The 27,483-nt window shown below is 40.8% G+C and overlaps 1 protein-coding gene across 1 annotated transcript in view; it reads left to right on the forward strand.

The window, feature by feature from the left end:
* TAB1 (TGF-beta activated kinase 1 (MAP3K7) binding protein 1) overlaps positions 1-27,483 on the forward strand; it is a 626,748-nt gene that overhangs the window by 189,176 nt on the left and 410,089 nt on the right. Inside the window, exons 5-6 of the mRNA XM_044071649.1 lie at positions 7,522-7,660; positions 25,137-25,250. Of these exons, the coding sequence (XP_043927584.1) occupies positions 7,522-7,660; positions 25,137-25,250 (253 nt within the window). The remainder of the gene's footprint in view (positions 1-7,521; positions 7,661-25,136; positions 25,251-27,483) is intronic.

Raw genomic sequence — 27,483 nt, forward strand, 5'->3', positions numbered from 1 at the left:
TGTCCAGATAATAATGAGGCATAGGTCCTGTACAAAAAACATTAGTTTCCATGATTACAACACAGTGCCTGTAGGGTTTTCAAGGTGGATTAAGGTGCCTGCTGCCTTAAGGAAGTCACACAACTAACCACGCAGTCATGGACCACTTGGCAGTTTTTTGTGCTTGGGCAGGGGCAGGCAGAAGCCTCATTGAATCACACATTTAAAGCAGTTCATACCAGTCCTAGAATGAACAGAGACTTGTACTCTTAAGTTGCCTTGTATGCATAATCACCTTGCTATGAGCCAAGGAACTATGTGATATAAATAGCCTCTGCAATTGCAGTACAAATTATACTATAGAATGTTTTCAGGATTACTAAGTGAATTACACAGAAAATGTTTATATTGATCTGCAGAGGAAAGAATGGTTCTACATTCACTGAGGTAAACATTGACCAATGGCAGGTGGAGAGAATGACTGAATAACTCTAAGAATCTTTTATTATTTTAGGGGAGTTGTTCCATGGTTACCTGCTTGTATAGGGAGGGTTGTGACCAACCTGTGCAGTAAATAACTATATTGATCTATTGATTGCAGATATGTTGAACATCTGTTATGGTAAAGGTATAGAGGCCATTGGCAGGTGGGAAATTGACTGGGTTACTATAAGGTAGTTCATTTTTTTTTTTGGTGGGGTGGGTTGCTCCATAGTAACTTGCTGATAGGTCGATGGAGAGCACAGGGAGGGGTTGCAGTGATGAACGAAAGAAGTTGGGGCACAGGTACAAACAGCAGTAGCCTACTAATTCTATGGCTGTTGGCCAGGAGAATTTGACTGTGTCCCCTGGTAGATGGCTCTGATAGAGAGGACTGTGTTGCAGTGCACAGAGTCTGCATGCATAAATCGTATTGGAACATAGTGGATGGGCCAGGATGGGGAAGGCACACTATATAATTATTGCAGGGCTGTGATGAACATGTGAGGCACATGATGTCTGTGCTTTCTTGGGCACTGGTAGGTGTAGACTGATGGCTGTGCAGGTCACAACACAGTCCATCCTGATGCTGCTCTGTTGGACTGCTGTAATGCCCAGTGAGAATGTATTATTTAAGGCGTGGAACCTTTTGGTTGTTCAGCTGCCATATGGGTGTATGACCAGTACAGGTGGTGCTGCACATATATTGTGCATGTTCACAGACCGTAGGCATTTGTCCACATTTGAAGTTAAGTACATGGCACCTAAATAATGGAAGTGCTCCTAGGTAGAGACTGATGTGCTATTGCAGGCCTTCTTTGAGCAGCAACGCTGGATACTGAGCATAGGTAAGAATGACTGCACCTTCCTGAAGCAAGGGGGACATGAGCTGGTAGTGGATGTTAATGCAGTTGTTGGCTGAAAGAGGGCAGCCCATTAGTTCTGTCGCAAGGTCATTGACATAATTTTCCATGTCCACAGTAAAGCTGACAACATTGAGCAGGGGATGATTTACTTGGTTGTAGCCCACCATCTCAGACCATGCTCAACCCCATGGAGGAGTTCCTGCTGCCCCTGTCTGGAGGAAATGAAAGGATATTTATACCTGGAAGAGGTCTGGATATGGGAGCGTAACTGGTTTCACCATCTTGTGTCTCTTTTGAAGATAAATCGTGTTATTTCCTTATCTTGGTAACAGATGTTAGTGGTAGGCTTGTGCCATGAGATCTGGAATGCTCAATACCAACATATTTCTTGTACAGGCAAATCTGGGATACAGGCTTGAAAGTATGCTACCTAATGTATGTTTTTACATGCCTTCATAGCAGTTCTCCCTGCTGTTGATGCGTCACACGATAGCAGGCATTTACCTGTCTGCTTTATTCACAGATGCAGAAAAACAAAAAGGTTCACCGAGCACTGAGAGCATGTTCTAGTTCATGGAGTTTGGCCTTTTAGTACAATGATTCATGACTGAGGCATGTTGATATTTGCAAATCCAGATGGTCTGAAGTTCTTATTTTGCGTGCTTGCTTGCTTGCCAGCAGTAGATTAGGGAGGGTATTTTATGGTTTATTTCATAAACTCTGTTGAGAGCTCCTAAATGCATTATCTCATGTATGTATCCCCTCAACTGGGACCATACCGTAGATAATTTATCATTAGGAGATAATATATAATTATCGACCATGGGATGTGGGTAGGCCAATCTCTAATCAAATGGGATAGGTTAATTTGAGCACAAAAAGGGAAATTGGCTAGGCTTAAAATGGCCCTCAAGGGCATCTTATAGACTTATCTGTGAACCACTGAAGACTTTCCCTTGGATTCTGAAAACATTTGGTGCTTGAAACAAGGCACCTGTGAACTTGTTGCAACATCTTGCCTGAACATTGATTGTTTCCGAATATGGGAATTTTGTCCAAGTCACCTCTTGCTGTTGTGTTGCAGTGTCTTGTGGCACTTTGATATGCTTCTAAAGTTGGTCTGTGGATGTTCCTTTGGCCAGCATTCTTAAGTAATTTGCACTGCCTGCAAGACAAGTACAAGCTGTGTTGCATACTTTGCAAGACTGTTCTGTTTCATAAACTCCCTTTGTTGCCTAGAAATGCCACTGGGCTCTCTTGGTCATTAAGTTCAGAGCCCCATATGCAGATGCTGCACTTTGGTGAAGTTGTCTGTATAAATGACTTTCCCAGTGTTTTGCCCAGTTGTAATACTTGCATAATTTGAGATTTATAGACATCCAATCTGCACAAGTGTGGGGCAGGGTTCAAAGGTGTTAAGTGTGCACTGCACTCTTGTACTGCAGATGTATGCCTTCCCATAGTGGGAGTCTGTGCAGGACGAATTGAAGCCATTGCACCCTGCACAGGTAGTCTGTGGAGGTAAGTTATGTTGTGTGCATAAGAGTGTATACATTTGTATGTTGGTGTGCCACTGTATATGTGAGTGGTTCTGTCAGTGTTTGTGCATAACTGGCTTTTGTGTATGTGTTTCAGTGCCTGTCTGAGTTCCCATTGGTACTTGTGCTACAGTACAGGTAATAGGTTCATAGATTCATAGGTGTGTACTAGGCTAATGGCCCAGGAGCCTTTACAAGCCTAGCCTATAGGATTACCGTGGCATCATGCCACCCAACCTTAGTTCCCAGTGCCTTTGTCGAGTAGAGACACTGGAGTGATCCCTGGGGTGAATTTTCTATTTCCCATCCACTCATCAAGATGCCTCTTTAAGAGGATCAGTGAGGTGCTCTGTTAGACATGTATGGGAAGTGTATTCCATAGCATGGGCAGTTTCTGGGTTATGAACCTTTCCCTCCAGCATGTTCTGTTGATTGTGGTAATGATGTTGGGGTCTCTGGAGCATGTGGTGTGGAGGGATTGGAATTTCTTTAGATGTAGCATTTCTAACAGAGCTGGGTCAGACATGGCTTTGTAAGTCAAGCAGAGATCGCCTCTTAAGTAAGTGATTTGAGACGGAGAGTAGTTGGGAGTTTTTGAGTCTGTCCATATAGCAAAAGTGTTTTAAGGCCTAGGATCCTCTTAGTGAGGTACTTTTGCGGCCTCTCCAGTTGTTGCAGGTATCTAGTGAGGTACATGCCAAATGGGGTATTGTACTCGTCTGGCCTAATGAGGGAAGAGTAGAGGGAGACGATGACCCTTTTTCTTCCTGGATGCAAAACCCTTACTAATAAGGTGCGCCACATAGAAGAACTTTCTGACCACAGTGGCAATGTGGTGGTCAAAAGAGAGGTTGCTGTCAACCTGTGTTCCCAGATCTCTTATAACGCCTTCTGTGTTCAGTGGGCTACCATCAATGTGGTAATTCATGGGAACTGTTTTTTCCCAAAGGGGATGACGACACACTTTTTGGCATTGAGCTTAAGGCCATGGTTCTGACACCAGTCGTTGGTCTCAGTGAGGCCTTTCTGTATGATGTCAGCATCACTTGGGGAATTAATAATAGCGCCCAACTTGAAATAGTTTGTGAACTTTGTCAGCCAGAGTCCCTTCGTGTTGGCTTGGACTTCAGAGAAGTAGATCTGACTGAGTCAGCTACTTTCACAGTGTGGGTTCCATCTGTGAGCCAGTTTGTAACCCACCTAGTGATGTAGGGGTTGATGCATAGCTTAGTGAGTTTTTCTATGATTCCTGAGTGGGAAATGGTATCAAAGGCCTTTGCCAGATCAAAGTAGGCTGTATGAACCACCTTGCCTTCATCCACAGCTTTGGTGACTGACTCAAAGAAGTCGACCAGGTTGAGCAGGCATGATCTACCCTTCACAAAAAACAAACTGTGTGGGATCCAGAGTTTGTAGATTCCCTATATCCTTAGTAGGTCCATGATGATGTGTTCCATAGCTTTGCATATCAGACTCGTCAGACTAATGGGGCGATAGTTCCCAGGGTCTGTAGTCGCTCCTCCTTTGTGGAGAGGGATGACTGTAGCAGTGCGCCATTCAGTAGGGGCAAAGCCTGAGGTGAGGCTGTGATTGAACAGGGCACACAGGTGAGGTGCCAGTTCACTCTGTAGTTCATGTAGAACACAGCCAGGGATAGTGTCAGGTCCCATAGAAGCTGTATTCTTGGCCTTGGACAGTGCTGTTTTAACCTGTGCAGCAGTGATACTGGGTGCCTGGCAATCTACTGGTATTGTGATTGGTCCTTTGGGGGGGGGGGGGTAAAGTTGGCACTGAATTTGTCAGCCAGTTTATTGGCAGTATTTGTTGGCTCAGTATAGGAGGTACCATTGTGCAGTAGCTCAGAGCAAATATGGGTATTGCTGTGGAGATTCTTTACATAACTATAGAAGGCCTTGTGGTTGTCTTTACTATCTGCTGCAATTCTGTTTTCATAGCTAGCTTTAGGGGATTTGATGAAGGATCTCATCTTTTTGTTGAGGCTGATAAGGGAGTTTTTCCAGTCTTGGGATTTCACCTTATTCCACATCAGTTACCTCCTTGTGTTGTAGAGTTTGTTTATGGTGCGGGACCACCAGATTGGCTTCCTTTTTTTAGAGGAGAGCATCTTGGTTCTATTGGGTATGGTGAGATCCATGCATTTCTGTACGTTTTCGTACAGTGCATTGGTGTATGATTTGGTGGTCATGCAACTATTCACCATTTGCATGGGTGCTGTGAAGTTAGCTACCTCTGATTTTAGGAGCCCAAAGTTAGCTTTCGAGAAGTTTTTCATGGTGGTTACCTTTGCAGGGAGGGAGGGATATGGATTTCTAAGGTGATTAGTTTGTGGGTTGATCTAACCAGGGAGGAGTTGACTATTGGTTTAGAGCAATGGTCGCCCATGTTAGTAATAACCAGGTCAAGGATGTTGCTACCTTTAGTAGGGGTAAGAACAAGCTGGTCCAGGGCATTGGAATTAATGAATTCCAGGAAACGTTGGGCAAGTGCATTGGTTCATGAGTAGTTTTTCCAGTTAATGGAGGGGTAGTTGAAGTCACCCGGTATGAGGATGTTAGGTTGGACCCTAATATTCTCCATGGTGCTTAGGAACATGAAGTGCGAGTCTTGGGACATGGTTGGGGGCCTCTAGCAGGCTATGACCTGAATCGCTGTCTTACCCAATGTTAGCTGCACCTGAAGTATCTCTAATGCATTATGTTGGGCTACCAGTCTGGATGTGTGTGCATTCTTTATGAATATGGAAACACCACCGCCTTTGGAGCTTTGGTCCAAGTTCTGGGGCCGAAAGGTGTGGAATGAGTTATAGCCTGGTAGTGCAGGGGTGCTTTCTGTTGCCTTGAACTAGGTCTCTCTTACAGCACAAATGTCGATGTTCTCCATTTTAAGGAGTGCTTTGAGAGAGTGCATTTTGATTTTTAGACTTCTAGCATTGAGCAGCATGGCCCTCAGATTGCATTTGTTTGTAGCTATTATGGTGGTAATTTGGTCTTTGGAACACCACCTAAAAAAGGCACTATAGAGGTGGCAAGAGCCTTTGCCAGTATCCGGAAGCCCAAGGGTGACAGATGCAGGTCTTCTCTGGCAAAGCATCGATGTCCGTCATTCATGTCATCCCAGGCAGATACTGGATCCCCTTAAGAATGACACCAGAAACGTAGCCAGTTGTTGAAATCAACCATTTTCTGCTTGTACTGTATTGTCATTCTGGGTGATGGTAGGATGCTGCTCAGGGCTAGGATCATACCTGCCTGGGCTGCATAATCTGAGAGCTCCTCCATGTCTGTTTTATATAGTCCAGGGAGGTACATCTCAGTTCATTCACACCCACATGTACAATGACAGAGTCCTATTTGTACCTGTTGTTGAGGGACCTGAGTGCTTGGGTTATGTGGTGGATCCTCACTATCGAGTCACCAGTGACTAGTGTGTTGGGCATTGGGCATGCTGTTTTGCCTTAGGAGCTTTGGTTGAGTGGCACACTGTTTGAGATTTATTTGTTTTGTGATTAGTGTTGTGTTGTGGTTGAGTGTGATTCTGCCTTGGAGGTCTCTGCTGTTTGGGTAGATTTTTATTGAGAGCCTCCATGAAGATGGGTGTGTGGTTTGTGTTATGTGAAGGCAGTGCTGGTGTGTGTTCTGGAGAGCTGTGTGTTCCATGTGGTGTGGTGCAAGTGTTGACCACCTCCTCTTGACCAGCTATTCCGGTCTTGGCTGGAGAGTGTGTGGCTTCCAATTTGGATATACAAGTGCATCTCTTGCAAGTCTGAGTGTTGGGAGGTAAGAGGAGAGAGTTGTCAGTGTACATGAGGCAGTTACTACATTGCCTCAGGATGCCCAGATACACCAGGTTAATAGGTGAAAGCACAGGGAACTGACCTTTAGAGATGCCTGGAGGGGTGGGCATTAATAAGTACTGGAGCTGTTTCCTTGTAGAATGTTTAGTACTGGTAGCACTTTTGTGTGCTACAATTATTGCTACAAGAGGTCTGGTAAAGTGCTAGACTAATAAGCTAATGAAAGTGCAGGAAAGGAGAGAACTAGCAGATCTAAGACAAAAATTGAAGAGCAGACTTTTTGGCACCGGTCAAAAGCTTACAGACAGTCCTAGATACAGCAAATCTGTATCTGGACTAGACTAATTACAGGAAAGGTGGGAAATGAGCGCAAACGGGGGCTTTTAATAGGTGCTTCAACTGTTACTATTGGTAATTGTTCAAACTGCACAGTAGAGCAATTCATAGTCATGCAAATTTCCAGGTAACAAGATGTTGCCCTTTAGGGAATTTGAATGACTTTAAGTTGGTGCGTAGCACTGTAGCACAAACTAACTCATCTATGGAGTGTGATTTATGCTACAGTACTGTTGGTTATACATTCTTTCCTTTATTTTGCAGTTTTGACATTCAACAGATGGGTTTTGCTATTTAGTGAATAAAAGAATGTTCAAGCATTTTTTGCATGGTGCTGCTGATGTTGGTTTGTCACATTTATTATCACTTACCCATGCAGTCTGCGAGCCTGATTTAAAATTACTTTATGGTAGCTAAGATTTGGAGTATGACATTAGAATGATAGGTTGATTTTTGTTTGCCTGTGTACTTCCCCTTTTTTTGACCTGTCATCTTCTTCCTTAAACAGAGTGCTCTTCGTCACCAGTTAGCCTCGCAATTTCAGAAGATAGTTGAACGACTGAATGTGGTAGAGCAAGAGATCTTAGGAGGAGCTATGGCCATTGTTGCTCTGATTTTGAGCAACAGGCTGTTCATTGCCAATGTTGGTAAGTAGCATGTCACAGAAGGCTACTAAGATGTCTCAAGCTCTTAATGGCTGCTTATTTCATTTTTTTGAAAACCTTATTTCTGCTTCCATCATTTTCATGAAAAACTCTCAAGGTTTCCCTTAGCAGAGCCATCTTTCTACCTACCCCTTTCCCAGAGGAGTTCTTCATGCCTTTAGAAGTCCCTTCATTATCATCGTGTATATGCCCAGAACTTCAGACCTGTGTCTGTTTGGGCAACCTAGCAATTATGAGCAGTAATCAGTCTATAGAGTTATTCTTTGATTGCTATTTTAGTACTGGCAACACTTGGTTTCGAACAGCCAGAAGCAAACTTCCAAGTAAAGGCCATGCTATTTTGTACCCCTTCTCTTCATAGTGATGCCACTGAAGAAATTGGCAACATTCCTTGAAACTTCTCATACTGCATAACCTTTGCTCTCTGGAAGTAAACATTACATTCAGAAAAAGGTACTAATTTGCTGCACTGATTGCACCATTCCTGTAGTCACATGTGCATCTGTTACTGACATAGATAGGCTTCAAGCACTCCTAAACCCTACCCAGGTTTATGCTTCAGGTGCCTTATTACAGAATGCCCTTCACTTCTGTAAACAAACTTAGATTAACTTTGCATACCTGAGCATTTCATTTTCATTACTTTTACAGGACTCTGTAAACTACTGAACATTGACTACTGCCCACTTGTTAAATGCATACTACACTACTGCACTCCTAGCAGGACACCTGGGTCCTCTGCTCCTACCTTTCAAGCACAGACTACACTGTGGATCAGAACTTGTTAACATCCATGACCCCAAACTATAAAAGAACGTATTTTTTTTCTGTGTCAGTTTTGCTCCCTGTGTCTGCTGGTCATCAAACCTTTTCCTTCTGTTCACTCACGTATTTTCTGTTCCATGTCTGCAGTTGCCTGAGTGACATTAATGCAGAAAAAGGAACTTCATTCAGGCAGCCATAAGGAGTATTTTTTTCTCTTGCTTAGGGCCCCTATCCTTCTTAGTGCTATAACTGATCTGCTCTTCAGTGTGCCAAACTGGGGTTTGCAGTGATGGATACATAAACATCTGCATGAGACATGAGTATGTACACAGATGCACAGACACACACCACAGTACTAAGTGTTGGTTACCCCATTGTATTCTAGTGCATTTTCCTAGCCTATGGTAGGAGTCACCACTGGCATGGCAGGCTGTCTGTAGGATTGGTGAGATGGCATTGGCCACTCACTCCTGTCCTCCCACCTCCCCAACTAGTTCCCCAGCTTTCAGATCACTAGTGTCTGTCATAGATCATCTGGATCTCAGTCAGAGCTTCATTTTTCTTCTGGAGCTGGCTGTAGAATAGCATTCATGCTACCATTCAGAACACAGTTTGGAAACTTTCTTCTGTACTCTGAGTCATTAATTGGAGAGGAAGCTCAAATATCTCTGCTTTAGAGAAGTAACTTAAACAAACTGTGCCCACCCCCCAACCCTGGAAGTGACTCACTGTGTCTTGAAATGTCTGATCTTGCTTACTTCTGATAAGTTTTATGTACTACTGTACTTACTACAAGTTACTTTGTTCATCTCAGACATTTATTACCATCTGTGTACTGTTGTTCATACACTGTTCTCTTTGTACCCAGATTGTGGTTGAATTTGTCCATTGTGAATCCGCCCACTCACTTCATCAGCAAAAATAATTTGTTTTTTTAAATAGCATTTTTGTAAACTATTATTACAGTTTTAAAAGCAAGCAGAAGGACAGTATCTGAGTAACTGCTGTATGAAAGCTCCCGATTATGGCTTCTAACAAAAAACAACACTATGTGCTTGACAAGATTCTTGACATAAAAAAAGTACCTGTAATGGATTCAGTCTTCCAACTGATTAGTTTGGCATATGGATGAGTTTTTTTGTAATTATTGAAAGGTATTCTGATATGAATTGCACACTTTACTTGGTAACCATTATAATCTACCTTGAGGTTGATGCTCAGGGTGTTGTACATTATAGCCAAGTGAAATACTGTTAATATTACAGATTGAACTTAACTTTCAAGATAAAATTATTGCGGCAAAGTGCAGAGTTATGGTTAATTTTGTTATGTAAACTCTAAAAGGACATTTCATTAACAGCTACTATGTTCTGCCTGCAAGAATGTGTTGATATTAGCAGGTAATGAAATGTAAGTGTGCATGTGCATTTCTACAGTAGTGTACTTGTGGGTTTCAGGACCATAAGAATGCTTTCTACAATGGTAAACATAATTTTTTTAATAGAAAATGCTGTTCTTTTTAGAGCATCTAAGTTGTAGAGTTTTAAAACAATGTTCCTTGAAAATCCCTGGTTGTCTAGCAATTTGAATATTTAATTTCTGTTTTTTCCCCATAAACTCTGTCAGCTTTTGTTACCTGTCATATTTTTATATATCTGATGTCTATTTTCATTCATTCTTCAACAGTTTGGTTCAGATCTGACCTTCGAATCCAAGTCGGCCATTATTTTAGCTCATGGCCACTAGCAAACTCTTAAGTTCCTCTCTTACCCACAATGCCCTATCCCCTAACATACCACAGATTTCATTTGTCACTTTCTCATTTTAGATGTGGACACTGTGAGCTCTCAAGCGTAGTATCGTTATTTTGAAGATTAGTCAAAAGCTATTGTATTTACACTCTTTATTTCCTTGCTTCTTTAAACATTTATATTTATTTTTATGTTGTACTATCTGCCTTACCTCCCTTTTTTACACTTTTGTATACTCCTTTTTACCATAGTTGATAAACCTTTCCTCTACCTCTTTTCATAAATGTACAGTGTATTTTTGATACCATTTTTGGCATCTTTCTCTCTTTTTTTTTTCCCTTTCCTGCTTAGAAAAAAAAAGATCATCTTGTGTTTTTCAGCTAGTTGATTAAAATGTCTGATAAGGTGACAAGTTTTAAAAAACTGTGAGAAATGCGGTCACAAATTACCACTTTCTTACTCTCTCACATTATGCGTGTATTGTCTTGACCCAGATCACCTTCAGACTGATTGCAAGATTTGTAAGTCTTTTAATCCTAGGGCCATCACGGACAGGAAAAATAAATTGATTCTAAAAGTTTTTTTTCTTTCCTCTTTTTGAAGTTCTGTCTGGGGCTCAACCCCCTCCATACCCAAGCAAAAGGAACCTTCTGGTAAGCATTCAGGACCGTCTGGGTCCTCAACCTCATCCTCAGATCCGACGCTGGAACCCCCAAAGAAATAGCCTAAGAAGTCAGATCCGATGTCTGATTCCTCCTCCAAGCTGGTGCCAGAGGCTAAATCGACTTCTTCGGATCCTATCCTTTTGGATCCAAAGTCGTTACCAATGACTCATTACTCTCCCTCCATAGATCTGTTACCTTCCCCTTTTTGCAATCCCGACAGCCCTCTAGGTCTCTCTCAATGGTAAGATCTCATTCTTCCAGAAGTCTGACCAAGGCTGATGTGGATAGAATGATGAGGAAGTTTCTCTTGACACAGGATCAGATAGGAGTTCTTCCGACTCCTACCATCTTGGATCAGGGAGCCCTTGCTCTTCTGCTCTGATCTGTGTTGTAGTTTCGGAGCCCTTGGATCCAAGTCTGCTGGATCCATCTGGTTCAGATGTGAAGATCATAGTATCTTCGGCTCTGAGGATTTCTCTGAGGGTGTCTGCTTGGTGAGCTTCCGAGCTGGATGACTCTTGGAGCTGAAGTGCCCAACAAACCTTTTCCATTTACTCCTGTAAAGTTTTCTCCTGGCAGCTTTGTGAGAAGACAGAAGTATATGACAGACTGGGGAAGAAATCATATGTTGTCTATTAGTGGAAGTGGAGAAACCATGCCATCAGCTGTAGGTTTGAGATATCTGGGTGAATCATGTCTGTTGGGAGAGACAGGAGATCTGGAATCAAATCCAGAATCCAAGGTTAATAGACTAAATGAGGCCAAAGGAAGGGGGAACCAATTCTGTTGAGGCCCCTAAGGTGTAATGCGACTGACTTTGCTCTTCAACTGGAAAGCTTTCTGCTGAAATTTGGTGATCAAGGGAGTTGGGAGATATGCATAGAGGAGACCGGGAGGCCAGTCATGTATTAGAGCGTCTCTCTGTGATTCCCCCAGTGGGGGGATTAGGTCAAAGAAGCTGCTGCACTTGTAATTTAGGGGAGATAGAAAGAGGTCACAGCAAGGTTGGCCCCACTGGCAAAAAATAATTTCTGCCACCTTCAAGTTCAGAGACCATTCGTGATTTAATCTTTTTGCTAATGTAGACATGAAAATCGTGTAGTCTACATTTAAAAGTGATATGGGTTGATGCGAAGAACATAGAGCAGTACCTTTTTCTGATTTTAAAATGAGTAATAGAATATCTCCATTATGGGTGCATATTAGATGTACTTAACTTTTTCAAAAACATTTAATAACATTTTTAAAATATTGTCAGGTAAAGGTTTATATAGCTCAGGAATTATCCCATCCATACTTGGTGTTTTATTAGTTTTAAGAGTTTTAATTTGGCCTTTTAATTCCTTAAAGGAAAAATACTTATCAGTGTTGCTTTTCTGTTCTTTTGATTGTTTATTATGTATGTTTTCTTTTAAAGAAATATCCAATAAGATGTTCTTCATCTCACATTGCTGCAGTCCTTACATATGGGTAGTCCGCTGTCCTCGGTCGGCCCGAATACCAAAGTATTAGGCTGACGTCGGTCAAGGCGCTTAAAACTGACATCAGGACGTCAGGGTACAAAAGCGCATGACCGACGTCATTTCCTCAGTACATGGTCCGATGCAGAAGCAGCGTTGCAAGTGCCGTTCAGCGTTCTGAAATTTTTCGAATTCGGAGTTTCAGACCGAATCCAAGTTGGCTAAGTACCCCGTTGGGGATTATTTTGGTTTTTTCTTGCCTCAGTGTTTTACCGGATGTCAGAAAAAGTGAATAACTGTATTTCTTGTGGGAAACAGATACCGCATAGGGATTATCATTCTTTGTGTATTCCTTGTTTGGGGCCTGAGCACGACGTTGTTGGGTGTCGCTTTTGTGCTAGGTTCAATAAACGCACTATTAAGCGAAGGTTAGATTGTGCTAGGCTGGTCTTTGGGAAGCGGTGCAATTATAATATGCCGTCGGATTCTCCGGCCCGCTTCTGCAAGAAGCGCAAAGACAAAGCAGTTAAACCCAGGCAAGATGAGTCGTCCGTTCCGGACGCCGGTTCTTTAGAGGCTTCAGTGGAACCGGTGGTTCCGACGGAGACTTCTCTGGAGTCTCAGGGGGAGACTTTGATTTTGCAGGAGGTGGTCTCTCAGGAGGCAGGTCAGGCTGAAGGGGCTTCTCAAGTTACTGTACTCCCTCCCTTCCTAGGGTGGTTAGGCCTTCTCCTTCTGTTTCCAAGGCTTCTCCCAGAGGCAGGCCAGTTTTAGCTTCTGTTGGTGTCACTCCTAGTTCAGCAGGGTCTGTGCCTAAGAAGCACATGCTTAAAATGGCAGAAGATTTAATTACTCTGATTAGAGGTTCTATGCCCCCTCCTGATAAGAGGCCTAGGGTGGAGCCAGAGTTGGGAAGTTTTGAGCAGGCTTCGGATGTTTCAGAGTCTTCAGCTGAAGACTTGCAGGAGTACTCTCCTTATTCTGATTCTGATGCAGATGATTCCACTCCTTCTGCTTCTCCTCCAGAGGATTTTTCTTTTTCAGAGACACTTCATTCTATGAGGGAACATTTTAAGTGGGAAGGTCAGGACTTCTCTGATTCTAGGAAAAGGCTTAGAGAGTTTTTGCTGTTACCCCAGCATAGGCCCTTGGCTATACCCCCTGTTCTGGATGTTGTGGAAGATGTGTTTGCAGAGGCTTCACTTAATCCTGATTCTCTGCCTCCTGCTCCTGTTAAACTGGATAGGTATTACAGGGTGCCTGAGGCTCATAAATATCTTTATAAGAGTCCTAGGGCGGACCCAGAAACTGTTAGTCAGGGACCTAAGGGTGTCAAGGCCTCTGTTGTAAAAAATCCGGTTCCTCTAGATAAGAGCTTTGGATAGATGGGGAAAGAAGGTCTATACATCTTCTACCTTAGCTATGAGGGCTTTGAATTGCCAGTTTCATATGTTGAAATATCAAAACTTTCTTCTTTCTCAATTGAAGTCTAAGGTGGATGCTCTGGCGGAAGGCATTGAGTGTAAATAATTGCAAGATTTGGTGCATGTCTCTGAACAGGTGGGTAAGCATTCATTACAGTGTGGTTTTGATGCTGTGCAGGCCTCGTCTAGGGTGGCTGCCACTGGCTCAGTTCTTCGCAGGCACGCCTGGTTGAAGGATCAGAATTTATCTGACCATGTTAAGACAAGGATTTTGGATGCTCCTTTGCAGTCTGATGTGTTGTTTGGTTCACCTGTGGAGTCAATCTTGAAGAAAATGGAAGACAAGGCTAAGTCTATGCAGGCTGTTAAAGATTTTTTGCAACTTCAGCCTCAAGTTTAGTAGGAATTGGCCTGCTAAGGGGTGGACGATCCTTCTTATGTTTCTCAGTCTAGGGGTAGATCTAGGCGTGGTAGGGGCAGAGCTCAGCGTTCTTTCAGGCCTAGAACAGGGAGTTCACCTGCACAATCTTCGCGTGAGGGCAGGGGCCAGTCCTTTCGTCAACAGGCCCAATGACCTACTTTTCAGCTGCCAGATCCTTCTTGCCTGGCAGCACCTTTGGGAGGAAGGTTAGCACTCTTCAAGGAAAATTGGATGTTGATTACCCAAGACAAATGGGTATTGGATATCATACACCAGGGTTACAAGTTTTATTTCCATACCTTGCCTCCTTTCAAAGGCATGCCGGACGTTCCTCCTCAGCAAAGACTAGAGGCTCGCAAACAAATTTCTCTACTACTTCAAATAGGGGCCATACAACCGGTCCCTCTGCCAGAAGTGGGCCTAGGATTTTATTCTCGCCTGTTTCTAGTACCAAAGAAAGGAAACACGTGGAGACCAATTTTGGATTTATCCATCCTCAACACATATCTGGACATTCCCAAGTTCAAAATGTTAACGTTACAACAGCTTTTACCTCTGCTGGGCAAAGATCACTGGATGGTGACTCTGGATCTCAAGGAGGCTTACCTTCATGTTCCTATCAGGCCCAGTTGCAGGAAGTATTTGCGTTTTCTGGCTGGGACTTCTCATTATCAGTTCTCTGCATTGCCCTTTGGCTTATCTACTGCGCCCAGAGTGTTCACGAAGGTTCTGGCTCCAGTGGTAGCTTTCTTCAGGCTAAGAGGAATACAGATCTATCCTTATTTGGACGATTGCCTGATACTGGCCCAAGAAAAGGACGAACTTCTTCATCATTTACAGTATGTGATGGCAGTGTTAAGATGCCTGGGGTATTCTGTGAACGAAATAAAGTCCAGTCTAGTACCCTCTCAGGACATGTGCTTTCTGGGTGTGAGACTGAATACAGCATCCCAGATGGCCTTTTGACCCCGGACAAACAAAAGAATCTTTCTCTTTACTTCCACCAGTTGTCTCATCAGTCCAGGCTGACTGCAAGGACAGTCCTTCAAGCCTTGGGGTTCATGGCATCTTGTATTCTGGTACTTCCCAATGCCAAACTGCATATGAGGAAGCTACAATGGTATCTCAAGAATGTATGGACACAGCACTGCCAAGATTTGGACACTGTCATTCAAATAATACCTTGCATTCAAAAGGAATTTTTGTGGTGGGCTCAGGAATGTCACCTAAACAAGGGACTCTCTGTGACCCGCCAGAGGCGAGTCAGATTTTAACGACAGATGCCTCAGACAAAGCTTGGGGAGCTCATCTAAATGGAAAATGGGTACAAGACACGTGGCCTGCCAGACTTCAACATCTACATATCAACTTGAAGGAGATGTTAGCAGTCCAATTTGCATTGATAGCTTTCAAGGATTTACTTCTTCCAGGGCAGGTGTTGATTCAAACAGACAACACAACTGTCATGTGGTACATCAACAAGCAAGGGGGAACGCATTCTTATCCTCTATGCAGACAAGCAATGATTTTGTGGGAGACTGCTCTCAATTTACAGCTAAATCTTCAGGCAAGGTTTCTGCCAGGAGCACAGAACTCCTTAGCAGATGTGTTGAGCAGACAAATTATGGATCCCCACGAGTGGAAATTGGATCCTCATGTATTCCAGAGATTGACAGTGTTATGGGGAACTCCAGACATAGATCTGTTCGCTTCTCCACTAAATTACCAGCTGCCAAAGTTTTGCATAAAAAGGTTTCATCCCTCAGCTTGGAAAGTGGATGCTCTCTCATTCAATTGGAGCAATCTTCACGTGTATGCCTTTCCACCTCTGCCTCTCCTCCCAAGGGTACTGCTGAAGGTCAGACAGGACAAGCCAAACATGATTTTAATAGCTCCAGATTGGCCTCGACAGCACTGGTACCCATTACTGAGACGTCTGGTACAGGAGCCTCCACGGCCTTTGCCTTCGATTCCTCACCTGCTGTCTCAGGAGAACAGTCATTTACTCAATGTCAAACTTCATTCTCTACATCTGACAGCCTGGCATATTCTGTTTTAAACCCTGGAGGGTCTCAGCTTCCACAACAAGTTTTGAATGTTATTTTGGAGGCCAGAAGGCCTAGTACAAGGAAAGTTTACGCAGATAAATGGAGGAGATTTTTATTTTGGAGTACAGCAAAGGACTTTGATGTTTCTAAACCTAATTTAAGTGTTGCTTCAATACCTTACTGAGTTATTGGACAAAGGTTTGTCCTTCTCCTCTATAAAGGTTCATGCTGCAGCAATTTCTGCTCACTATGACTGTGACCCACCATTATTTTCTCAGCCTTTGTTTAAGCAATTCCTTAGAGGGGCAAAGAATATAAGACCCCACGTAGAGCTCCTACTCCTGCTTGGGATCTCAATTTTGTGTTGGAGAAACTCACTCTACAACCTTTTGAGCCTGCAGCATCGGCAGAGTTGAAATATTTATCTTGGAAGACTGCTTTTTGTTGGCCATTACCTCTGAGAAGGGTTTCTGAATTACAGGCCCTTATGGCAGTTGAGCCTTTCTTAATTTTCCACAAGGATAGGGTATCTTTAGCACTAACCCTTCTTTTATGCCTAAAGTGGTTTCTAGTGTGGCTTTAAACCAAACTATTCATTTGCCTACTTTTTATGCAAACCCCCAAAATAAAGGGGAAAGGATTTTGCACACTTTGGATATACACAGACAGTTGCGATATTATTTGAGCAGAACTAAAGGGTTCAGGCAGTCTCAGCAGTTGTTTGTTTCTTTTGCTTTGGGTTCTCAGGGCAAACCTGTTTCAAAACAAACTATTTCTAAGTGGATTGGTTTTTGTATTGCTTTCTGTTATTCCCATCATGGTAAGGAGATTCCAGCTGGGATTAGACCTCATTCCACTAGGGCTACTGCCACTTCTACAGCTTTTTTAAGGGGGTGGCTACTAAAGATATTTTGGAAGCAGCTACTTGGAGTTCAGTGCATACTTTCTCTAAGCATTACCACCTTCCACTTTACTCTAAATCTAGGGCTGGATTTGCAACTGCAATTTTACAAGGCATGTTGGCAGCTCCTAATGCTTTATAGTTTTGCCATCCTCCCTTACCTCTGCTTTGGGATTCTACCCATATGTAAGGACTGCAGCAATGTGAGATGAAGAACATAGTACAGTTTTGTACCTACCATAAATGTAGATGTTCAAGATCCACATTGCTGCAGTCCACTACCCTCCCTCCTTCCCCTCTGTTGTTGAAGGTGGTGGTGTGGTTTGTGTTGTACATATTGTAAATATGGTTAGTGCACGGGTGGTTGGTTAGGTTTTGCTGGTTTTTGGCTTTGGCCTTTCTTGTTAGGGCCTTCTGACATCTGGGGCAAGAAAAGACTGAGGAAATGACGTCGGTCATGCGCTTTTGTACCCTGACGTCCTGATGTCAGTTTTAAGCGCCTTGACCGACGTCAGCCTAATACTTTGGTATTCGGGCCGACCGAGGACAGCGGACTACCCATATGTAAGGACTGCAGCAATGTGGATCTTCGAACATCTACATTTATGGTAGGTACAAAACTGTACTTTTCTATTACTCAGGTTTGACTTTGTTTTATTAATTTCTTCATAATATTTACTAAAACATTGTAATATATCTTTCTGTTCTGTAGCTTTAATAGTCTTTTTCCTGTCTTTATAAACAATCTCCTTGATATGGTTTATTTTAATTGTTTTCCAATCTAATAGCTATTCTGTGAAGGTTCTTGGGGTTTATTGAATACGATTGTAATTTAATTTTTTCTAGATTAATGGAAGTTTTATGTAAGATTTCTAGGTATTTCTGATTTAGATTTTTTTCAACTGTGTGCTTGCAGCTTTATCATTAGGTTTATGGTTTGCTTTTAATTTATCAGTGTCAGTTTGGAGAGCATTTGACTCTTTATCCCAGTACTTTCTTTTGCAAATATACCAGTTCTTTACCATTATTGTTAAATTCCATAAATTGATTTATCTCTTTTAATAACCATTCATTAAAGCATTTTATTTTAGCTAAATATGTTGGGAGTCTTTGGCAAGAAATTAAATTGTTTGGACATGATTTAAATGTAACAGCATTGTGGTCAGATAATGAAGATTAAACTATTAGTACCTCCTCTATTTTGGAGTATAGTGCATTGAATACCGATATTTTATCAATATCGGTTTGAGTCCCAAATCTAAAAGAATAGTGAGTATATTTTAAAGAAGCATCTAGTTTTAAGTGTGATATATCTATCATACATTGCATTAATATAATGATTAAATGTTTTGCTACTGAAGATAGCCTGATTTGTTTAACATTTGTAGTGTCTTTGTCTGACAGGGTGGAGTTAAAATCACCAGCTATCAACATTTCTTCTTTAGAGTACAGTGTATAATATGCAAGTATTTCTTAACTATATTAGAACCAATCCCATGGAACCAATAGGTATTTTACAAGAGTCTAGTATTTTTTTATCAGTTTGTTACCACCAGTCGCAGCATACCATCCTTGTCAGAATAGGAATCCACTGTTTTAGGTAGACCTGATCTTTTCCAGAGAATAAGAACCCTCTTCTTTTTGAACCAAACTGAGAGACATTAAAACTGAATAATCTTTTAACAGTCTGTTTAAATCTTTAGTTAATAATTGAGTTTCCTGTAGAAAACCAATGTCTGCTTTATGTACACTTAAAAGGTTATTTAACCTGTTTATATTTAATGAAAAACATTTATATGCTGGCATCTGTTGGAAAAACAGGTATAGAAACTACAGTGAAATGATTTAGTGCATTAGGCATTATGCTAACAAAAGAACAACTTGTTATGAATAAACACAATAAGGATGATGTCTGAAATTCAGAATTAAAAACATTTTTCACCTCCAGTGTGGAATAAAATATTCCAGGCTTGATGAAAACCTTGTATAAGATGCTTACTAACAACACCATAACACAACAAATCACATTGTTGCTACTAATTCTATGTTCATAAACTGAAATTTTCTAAATAAATATTTTACACTTTTTAAGAAGATGTTAAATTACTTAAAAAAAAAAAAAAAAAAAAAAAACTACTCAACAAGGTTAATAATGTAATAAGACCTATCAAACAGAAGAACTTTAAATAACTATTCATTTATAATAATTAGCATTAATTATACATAAAATGTATTTATATATTGACTGTCATACTGAAGATATGCCCAGACCATTCTTAATACTTGAAGTATTTGTATGCATTAAGAAACTCCGTGTTATGAGTAAATAATGTCTTTTTAAGGTATATGTGCTTAAAATTTAACCAGAATAACACCTGTGTCCTATATGTACAACATGGTATAACAAACAGATTACCTATACTTATTACCTTTGTAAAAGCTTTTGAACCAGTAAAACATTTTGCCTGTGTAAATTATTGATGTTTCTACCACATGCACAGATTCTCATCTAATCTCTCACACAGACTAGAAGCTTGTGAAAACAGCCTGCATAGATTTTGGTTATTTGCATTCATATTCATTATCTAACGAGGCTGATTTCTAAAGCAGACTGCTAATGTCTGTATTTTATGCAGAAATATAAATTATTTTAATAAAATTGTATGCATTTTCAACTATTTCCTATATAAAACACATATCTGAGTCTTCTGACTAATAAAGTGGTGCTGTAGCATTATCTAGTACGAACAAATACTTAAGCTGGGAATAATACTCATTAAAAACTTCAGAAATACATACCAAAAAAACAGTATACCAGCTACAGAGGGAAAAGGACACTCAGTAGTAGTGTTGAAAACATTAATTGTACATTTGTGTATTGTGTTTGAGGTTTAATGAGAACATCTCCATGTGTTCCACATCAAATATGGACCCTTTGTGCATCATTTCACTTGTTCCCCCTTCAGTAATTAAACATATGTTCCAGGTGTTTATAGCTAAGATAAGCCAACCAGAAGTCTAATGAATTACTGTTCAACAAAAAACCAAGAAAACCAAAAAACTACTAAAAATAAAAAGAAAAACGAGTTGAATGGTAGGAGAAAGCTGAAATAAGCAAATACGAATAACGTAATGCTAAAGCAACTAAAAACTTTAATATGGTCATACCATATTAAAGTTTTTAGTTGCTTTAGCATTACGTTATTCATATTTGCTTATTTCAGCTTTCTCCTACCATTCAACTCGTTTTTCTTTTTATTTTTAATGAATTACTGTTGTATTAAGTTACACTACTTACAGTTTGTCTTTAGTACTGGGAAATATTTTAAAAGCTAGAACATTTAAAAGTCCATTTTATCAGTCATTTTCTGCGTTATTTAAGCTTCCTGCTTGTGAGGGGTTAAAGGTCACATTGCACTTCCTCTCTGACTCAGGAAGGATTCAGAGTGGAGCAGAGGCACACAGAAGCTCCAGGCAAGCTGAAAACATTCTCTAAAATCTTCTGAAGTAATTTGGTGGGAAAATGAATTGAAAAAAGTCTTTAAACACAGAAGGCTAGTGGGCACATTCTGCAAGCCAATTTTTTAACTGAAAAAGTGTATTTGTTTAATATCAAGTAAGCAGGGGAAAGTTCTACAACCTTAATAACATTACTAGAAAGAAAAGCGGATTAAAAACACATCAGTGCACAGATTTTAACTACAGTAGAGAGTTGATCATCTCAACTAATTGGGGCCTAGGGTAGTTCAGATAAGCAAACATACATTGAACTGGATAAAAAACTTCTAAAATCTTGTTTTCTCCTGCACGCAGGGAATACACTTTTCAATCATTCAGTGATTCTAATGGACAATAAAGAATATTTTTCACACAGGAGCAGGCTGCAAGCTCAAAATCACACACAACCAAATACCTACCCGAAAACTTTGGAAGGCTACATTTGGATAATTGACGTTTCTGATAATCAACGTTTGGATAATCGACTCTCTACTGTATATCCCCCACTGTCAGTACCAGTATATGTACAGTAGATATAAAAAGTGTACACACCCCTGTTAAAATGCTAGGTTTTTGTGATATAAAAAAATGAGACCACAATAAATCATTGCAGAACTTTTCCCATTTTTAATGTGACCTATAACCTGTACAATTCAATTGAAAAACAAATACGTTAGGAGGAAAAAATATAAAAAAATAAAAAATGTACAATAAGCTGGTTGCATAAGTGTGCACACCCTTAAACTAATACGTTGTAGAAGCACCTTTTGATTTAATTACAGCATTCAGTCTTCTTGGGTACACACTGGCCATCAATTAAATAGATTCTGATTAACCCCAAATAAAGTTCAGCTGTCCTCGTAGGATTTTTCTGACTTTTACTCAGTTGCCTGCTACAGCAAAAGCCATGGTTCGCAGAGAGCTTAGAAAGTATCAAAGGGATCTCATTGTTGAAAGGTATCAGTTAGGAGACGGGTACAAAAAAATTTCCACAGCATTCGATATCTCATGGAACACAGTGAAGACAGTCATCAAAAAGTGGAGAAAATATGGGACAGCAGTGACGTTGCAAAGAACTGGATGTCCCTCTAACATTGATGAAAAAACTAGACAAAAACTGGCCAGGGAGGGCTGCCAAGAGACCTACAGCAACACTGAAGGAGCTGCAGGAATTTCTGGCAAGTACTGGTTGTGTACGACATGTGACAACAATCTCCCATATTCTCCATATGTCTGGACTATGGGGTAGGGTTGCAAGCCGGAAGCCTTTTCTTGCACAGAAAAACATCAGGCCTGGCTAAAATTTGCAAAACAATACATCAAGTCTCCCAAAAGCATGTGGGAAAATGTGTTATGGTCTGAGGAGACCAAGGTTGAACTTTTTGGCCACAATTCCAAAAGGTTTGCATGGCGCAAAACAACACTTCGCATCACCAAAAGAACACCATCCCCACTGGTGAAGCATGGTGGTGGCAGTGTCATGCTTTGGAGTTGCTTTTCCTCAGCTGGAACTGGGGCTTTAGTGAAGGTGGAGTGAATTATGAGCAGTTCCAAATACCAGTCACTTTTAGCCCAAAACCTTCAGGCGTCTGCTAGAAAGCCGAAGATGAGGAATTTCACCTTTCAACACGACAGTGACCCCAAGCATGCATCCAGATCAACAAAAGAATGGCTTCACCAGAAGAAAATTTAAATTTTGGAATGGCCCAGCCAGAGCCCACACCTAAATCCAATAGAAAATCTGTGGGGTGACCAGAGCGCACAAAAGATGCCCTCACAATCTGACAGATTTGGAGCTCTTTTGCAAGGAAGAGTGGGCAAATATTGCAGACTCCTACCCAAGAAGGCTGAATGCTGTAATTAAATCAAAAAGTGCTTCAGTAAAGTATTAGTTTAAGGGTGTGCACACTTATGCAACCACCTTATTGTACATTTTTTATATTTTTCCTCTATACACTCTGGTCCATATCATCAGTAGAATTAAGTAAATTATTTTTCTGGACGAAGGAAACTTCATCTTCTAAGGAATCAAATGTGCTTTTTTTTTTCAAATTTGGCAAGAATAATCTTAGTTTTGCAAGGTGGATTAGGTGAGTTTTTATTCTGGCTTTCTTCAGTGATTTTAACAGAAGAATACAAGCTTTTCTTTTCGAAACCACCAGAGAGGAACGGTCATTGTCAAATCTAAGGAAGGTATCGCCAAGTTTTATGGGTGAAGCAGACCAAGCTGTTTTCAAAACTAGATCCTTGTCTTGACTAGAAATAAATTTGACTGTTATAGCTCTTGGATTTTAAAGCTTTTTGCTTGGTGTCACTACAGGCAAAGATCTGTGAGCTCTCTCTATACCAATGACAGGGCTTCAGGAAGGTTTAATGTTTTAGGGATCTAAGTGGGTAAGAAGTTTAGCATGTTATCTTCTTCTAATTACTCAGGGACTACATAAATCTGGATGTTGTTCTCCTCGCCCTGTTTTCCAGGTCATCCAGTTTTTTTCCAAGAACTTGTTCTGTTGAAGAATAAAATCCGTGTTCTGTTCTCATTCTTTCTGTAAGTCTGCCGTCTTTGTCAGTGATAGAATCCTCCATAGCAGATATGTGGAATCTCTGTTGTTTCACTTATTCCTTGATTAATTCAATGTGCTTTGTACAATCTTATTTTGTCCACTTTATGGAGTCCGGTCTATCTAGTTTTAAGGATAGGTCTTGTATACTACAAATAATAAACTGCAACTCTTTCTACACTGAATTTTCTTGTGAAACTACTTTAGAGTGGTTCATCTTCCTTTGGTAAATCTTTATCTTGAAGTTTTGACAGGAAAATATTTCAAATGTAAATATTTTTTCCACCAAAATGTCCCAAGACATTTCCAACATGATATTCCAGCTTATCTGAATGATTTTTGATGAAAATGACAATCCTGTCAAAAATATTTAGGAGAAGCAGGGCAAAATTCCTGTGCTAACTGCTTGCTATCTTGGCCATGCCCCTATGTGTGCTTAGTGATCTTAGTGTTTGTGCTGTCAGCCTTATCTTTTTCTGCAGTGGAGCTCTTTGAAGTCCGAGACATATGTTCTTATTTTCAGTATAAGAACAGGTGTGGAGAAGTTTCTGGCTTCCACAGGTAATGAGTACTTTGGAATGGAGTAGATTTCCTCATTCTTGTACTTACCCTGACAATGTATCAAAAGCATGCCCCTAACTTTGGTTGTCAGGGCACACTTAGAAAAAATATGATGGCTAAAGTGACTGGATTGGTTCAGTTTGTCTATTTTTATCTTTAATTAATCAAAGAGTCTTCCTGTTTCTAAGTATGTAATCACAAATAGATATCTTAAGAGAGTATGTTGTTATTCTGCTCATAGCTGTGTGATTTATTATCCAAATTCTAACTTATTGAATGCTATTAACTATCCATCATTTTGACTTGTATGTGCCGCCTGTGGCATGAGTGACAACTTAAAACTTTCCTGGTGCGTCAAGCCTCTAGGTCATCTGAGTAATCATCTTTAGCAGTGCAGCTTTGGATGAAAGTAGCCAATCTAGCATTGCATTTACACAATCTGTAGATGTTTTTTTTATTTTTATTTATTTATTTTTTTTAAAAAGTTTCCATGTCTCCAGTTTAACATCAGTATAATCAGCTCTTGAGATTCACACCTTTGGAAAGAAGATAGCCTCTAAGTAGTACACTATTTGATTAGCTACACCATTCATACACTAAGCATTAAGTACTGTGATGTCCATCATACCATTCTTCTACTCCAGTAGCTCTTACAACCACATTGTCAGTAAGTACAACAAGCATATAAATATTTTCTTTAGCATATGAGCAAACCATATTGAAAAAAAAAATATTTACAGAGTATCCTCTGTGGCACATGGTGATGTATAAAGTTTGAAAAGCCAAATTTGTTTCCTCAGTGTAGGTTCTTAACCAAGATTTATGAGGCCTGTGGATCTCTCACAGGAACTTTCATGGTCCTGTTGACTCATCCTTTGCAGTCATAAGACATTACTGGAACCATATAACTGCCGCTGTTTAATAAACAGTTATTCTGCATACCCACTATCCCCGATGTAAAAATTAATTAGTGCGTGGTGTCTGTTTAGATTGTATCGTCACTGCTGTTGTATTCAGAGACCCATCCGTTAATCAGCCTTTCCTCATGTTTAAATGAATGTTATTTCATTTTGAATTGACACTAAGTTTTTCTGGTGTTTCAGGTTGTGCGATTACTCATATCAGCAACAGAGTGGAAATTGTACAATTTGGTTGGTATGTTCAGGTAGTGCCGTCATCAGCCCCCCCCCCTTGAACTGATGCATGGAAATGCACTGGAGTCTTTATTAAGTAGATGGCTATAGTTATATTGTTGTAGTGCAGTGAACTAATTAAAGCATTACTTATTTTAATACACAGATGTAGCTAATTCCATCCCTTAATAAAAGAAATGAAGGATTATGCCAACATAAAAAAAACTGTTCTTATGCTGAACCTGTATGTAATGTATCATTTTTTCACAGGAACAAATCGAGCACTCCTTTGCAAGTCTACTGTGGATGGACTGCAAGTGACCCAGCTCAGCATAGACCACACAACTGACAATGAAGATGAACTCTTTCGGCTCTCCCAACTCGGTAAGATGTGGGTCACTGTAACTGTGATCTTTGGACTGAAATGAACAGAAACAGCATTAGCCATGTTAAAGTATAGCTAGTACTGCATTATATTTTCACTGACAGGCATCCTGCCCAGAAATGCTTATGGCCATATAGAGTCTCAGTGGGGAATATCAGAAAAGGTTTGATCACTTATGTTTTTAATTGTAGTGTTATTTCATATTATTTCCATATTTTGTCTCTAATGTAGCAAGTAATTTACAGAAAACAGAAATTTAAGTTTGGTACACTAAAAGGAGTAAACATGGCTACTGAATTGTTCCAGTCTTATTCAGATGTGTGGTTCTACAGAGCCGTAGCTTGCAACTTAGTCATCTCTTTCTCTCCACATCAAATGTTGATGGGTTGATTCCTATCTTCTGTGTACTTGTAATGAAGTGTACATCCTGAAACCAAGCATTTAATGCAAAATCAAGAGATATATGTTTGCATTCATTATGAAGGCTCCTCTGAATGTGATCTCTTTCAAAATCACAACAAAGTGAAACACGTCTATGCAAAATGCAAAAGCCACTGATCAAAAAAAATTTCCCCCCAGCACCCCTACATGCCCTCAACTTGTATATGAACTCTTTGGTCATATAACACTGGGTAAAGGAGAAACTCCGCAGAACTCGAAACACTAAAGGTGGAGGAGTGTCCATATTCACCAAGGATATTCACACCACCAGGCTAGTTGCCCAACACAATGCGTCTGAAATTCTCCAGGTGCAACTAACACAAGGTAAGACTGCAATCCAAATTGTAGCTTGCTACAGATCCCACACCATGCCCCAAGATTCTCACTACACCTTTCTAAACATACTGGAAAATATTAAGATACAACCAAACACCCTAATACTGGGTGACTTCAACTACCCTGCCATTAACTGGGAAAACTACTCGTGTACCAACACCTTTGCCCAATGGTTCTTGGAATTCATAAATTCCAATGCCCTGGATCAACTATTCCATTGTCCCAGCAGGGGCTCCAATATCCTAGACCTGGTCATTACCAACATGGGAAATCAGTGCTCCACAACTATGGTCATCCCCTTGTTGTTCAGGTCAGACCATAAGCTAATCACCCTTAACATCCACATCCCACTCCCACCCCCCAGTAAGGAAACCTCCATAAAAATCTTCTCCAAAGCCAACTTCATGCTACTCAAGTCAGAAGTGACAAACTTCATGACACCCATGCAGACGGCAACTGAAAGTTCAACTGCTGAGTCCTACACTAAGGCACTGTACAAGCACATCCACTCATGCATGATTCGTGCCATCCCAAATAGAAACAAGATGCTCTCCTCCAAAAGAAATGAAGCTAGTCTGGTGGTCCCTGCCATAAACAAACTTTACAACAAAAGGGAGAAACTGTTGCAGAAAATAGGAAAATCCCAGGATGTAAAAAACTACCTTACCAGCCTCAGTAAGAAGCTGAGATCCCTCATAAAATCCTCCAAAGCTAGTTACGAAAATAAAATTGCTAAAGATTCCAAAGACGACCACAAGGCATTTTATAACTATGTCAAGAATCTAAATGGCAATGCTCAGATCTGCTCTGAGCTACAACAGAATGGCATTAAATGTACTGATCCCAAGGATATTGCCAGTATCCTGGCAGATCGATTCAGTGCCAACTTCACCCCCCTCTCACCCCGTAAATGGGCCATCTCTGTATCAGAGGATTGCCAAATTCCGGTAATAACGGCCACACAGGTAAAAAACACACTCTCCAAAGCTAAGAGTACAGCATCCATGGGACCAGATGACATGCCGGGCTTTGTACTACATGAACTACAAAATGAACTGGCACCTCACCTAAGTGTCATGTTTAATCATAGCCTCACCTCAGGCTTCATGCCCACTGAGTGGCGCACAGCTACAGTTATCCCACTCCACAAGGGAGGATCCACCTTGGATCCCGGGAACTACTGCCCCATCCATCTGACGAGCCTGATCTGCAAGGCCGTGGAACGTATTATCATTGAACTTGTAAACAATGACATTGGCAACCTTCAACACTGGACCCCCCACCCAGGTTGTGTTCGTGAAGGGCTGATCTTGTCTCCTGAACCTGATTGATTTATTTTAATCAGTCTGGGAGCCATTATTGAATCTCCAAATGATGTGGATACTCTACAAAAGGGCCTTACAGAAACGGATGCTTGGTGCCAGAGCCATGGGCTCAAGCTCAATGCCAAGAAAT

The sequence above is a fragment of the Protopterus annectens genome, chromosome 1.part0 (assembly GCF_019279795.1).
Source record: "Protopterus annectens isolate FY-2018-M chromosome 1.part0, PAN1.0, whole genome shotgun sequence".
In the NCBI taxonomy this organism is placed as follows: Eukaryota; Metazoa; Chordata; order Ceratodontiformes; family Protopteridae; genus Protopterus; species Protopterus annectens.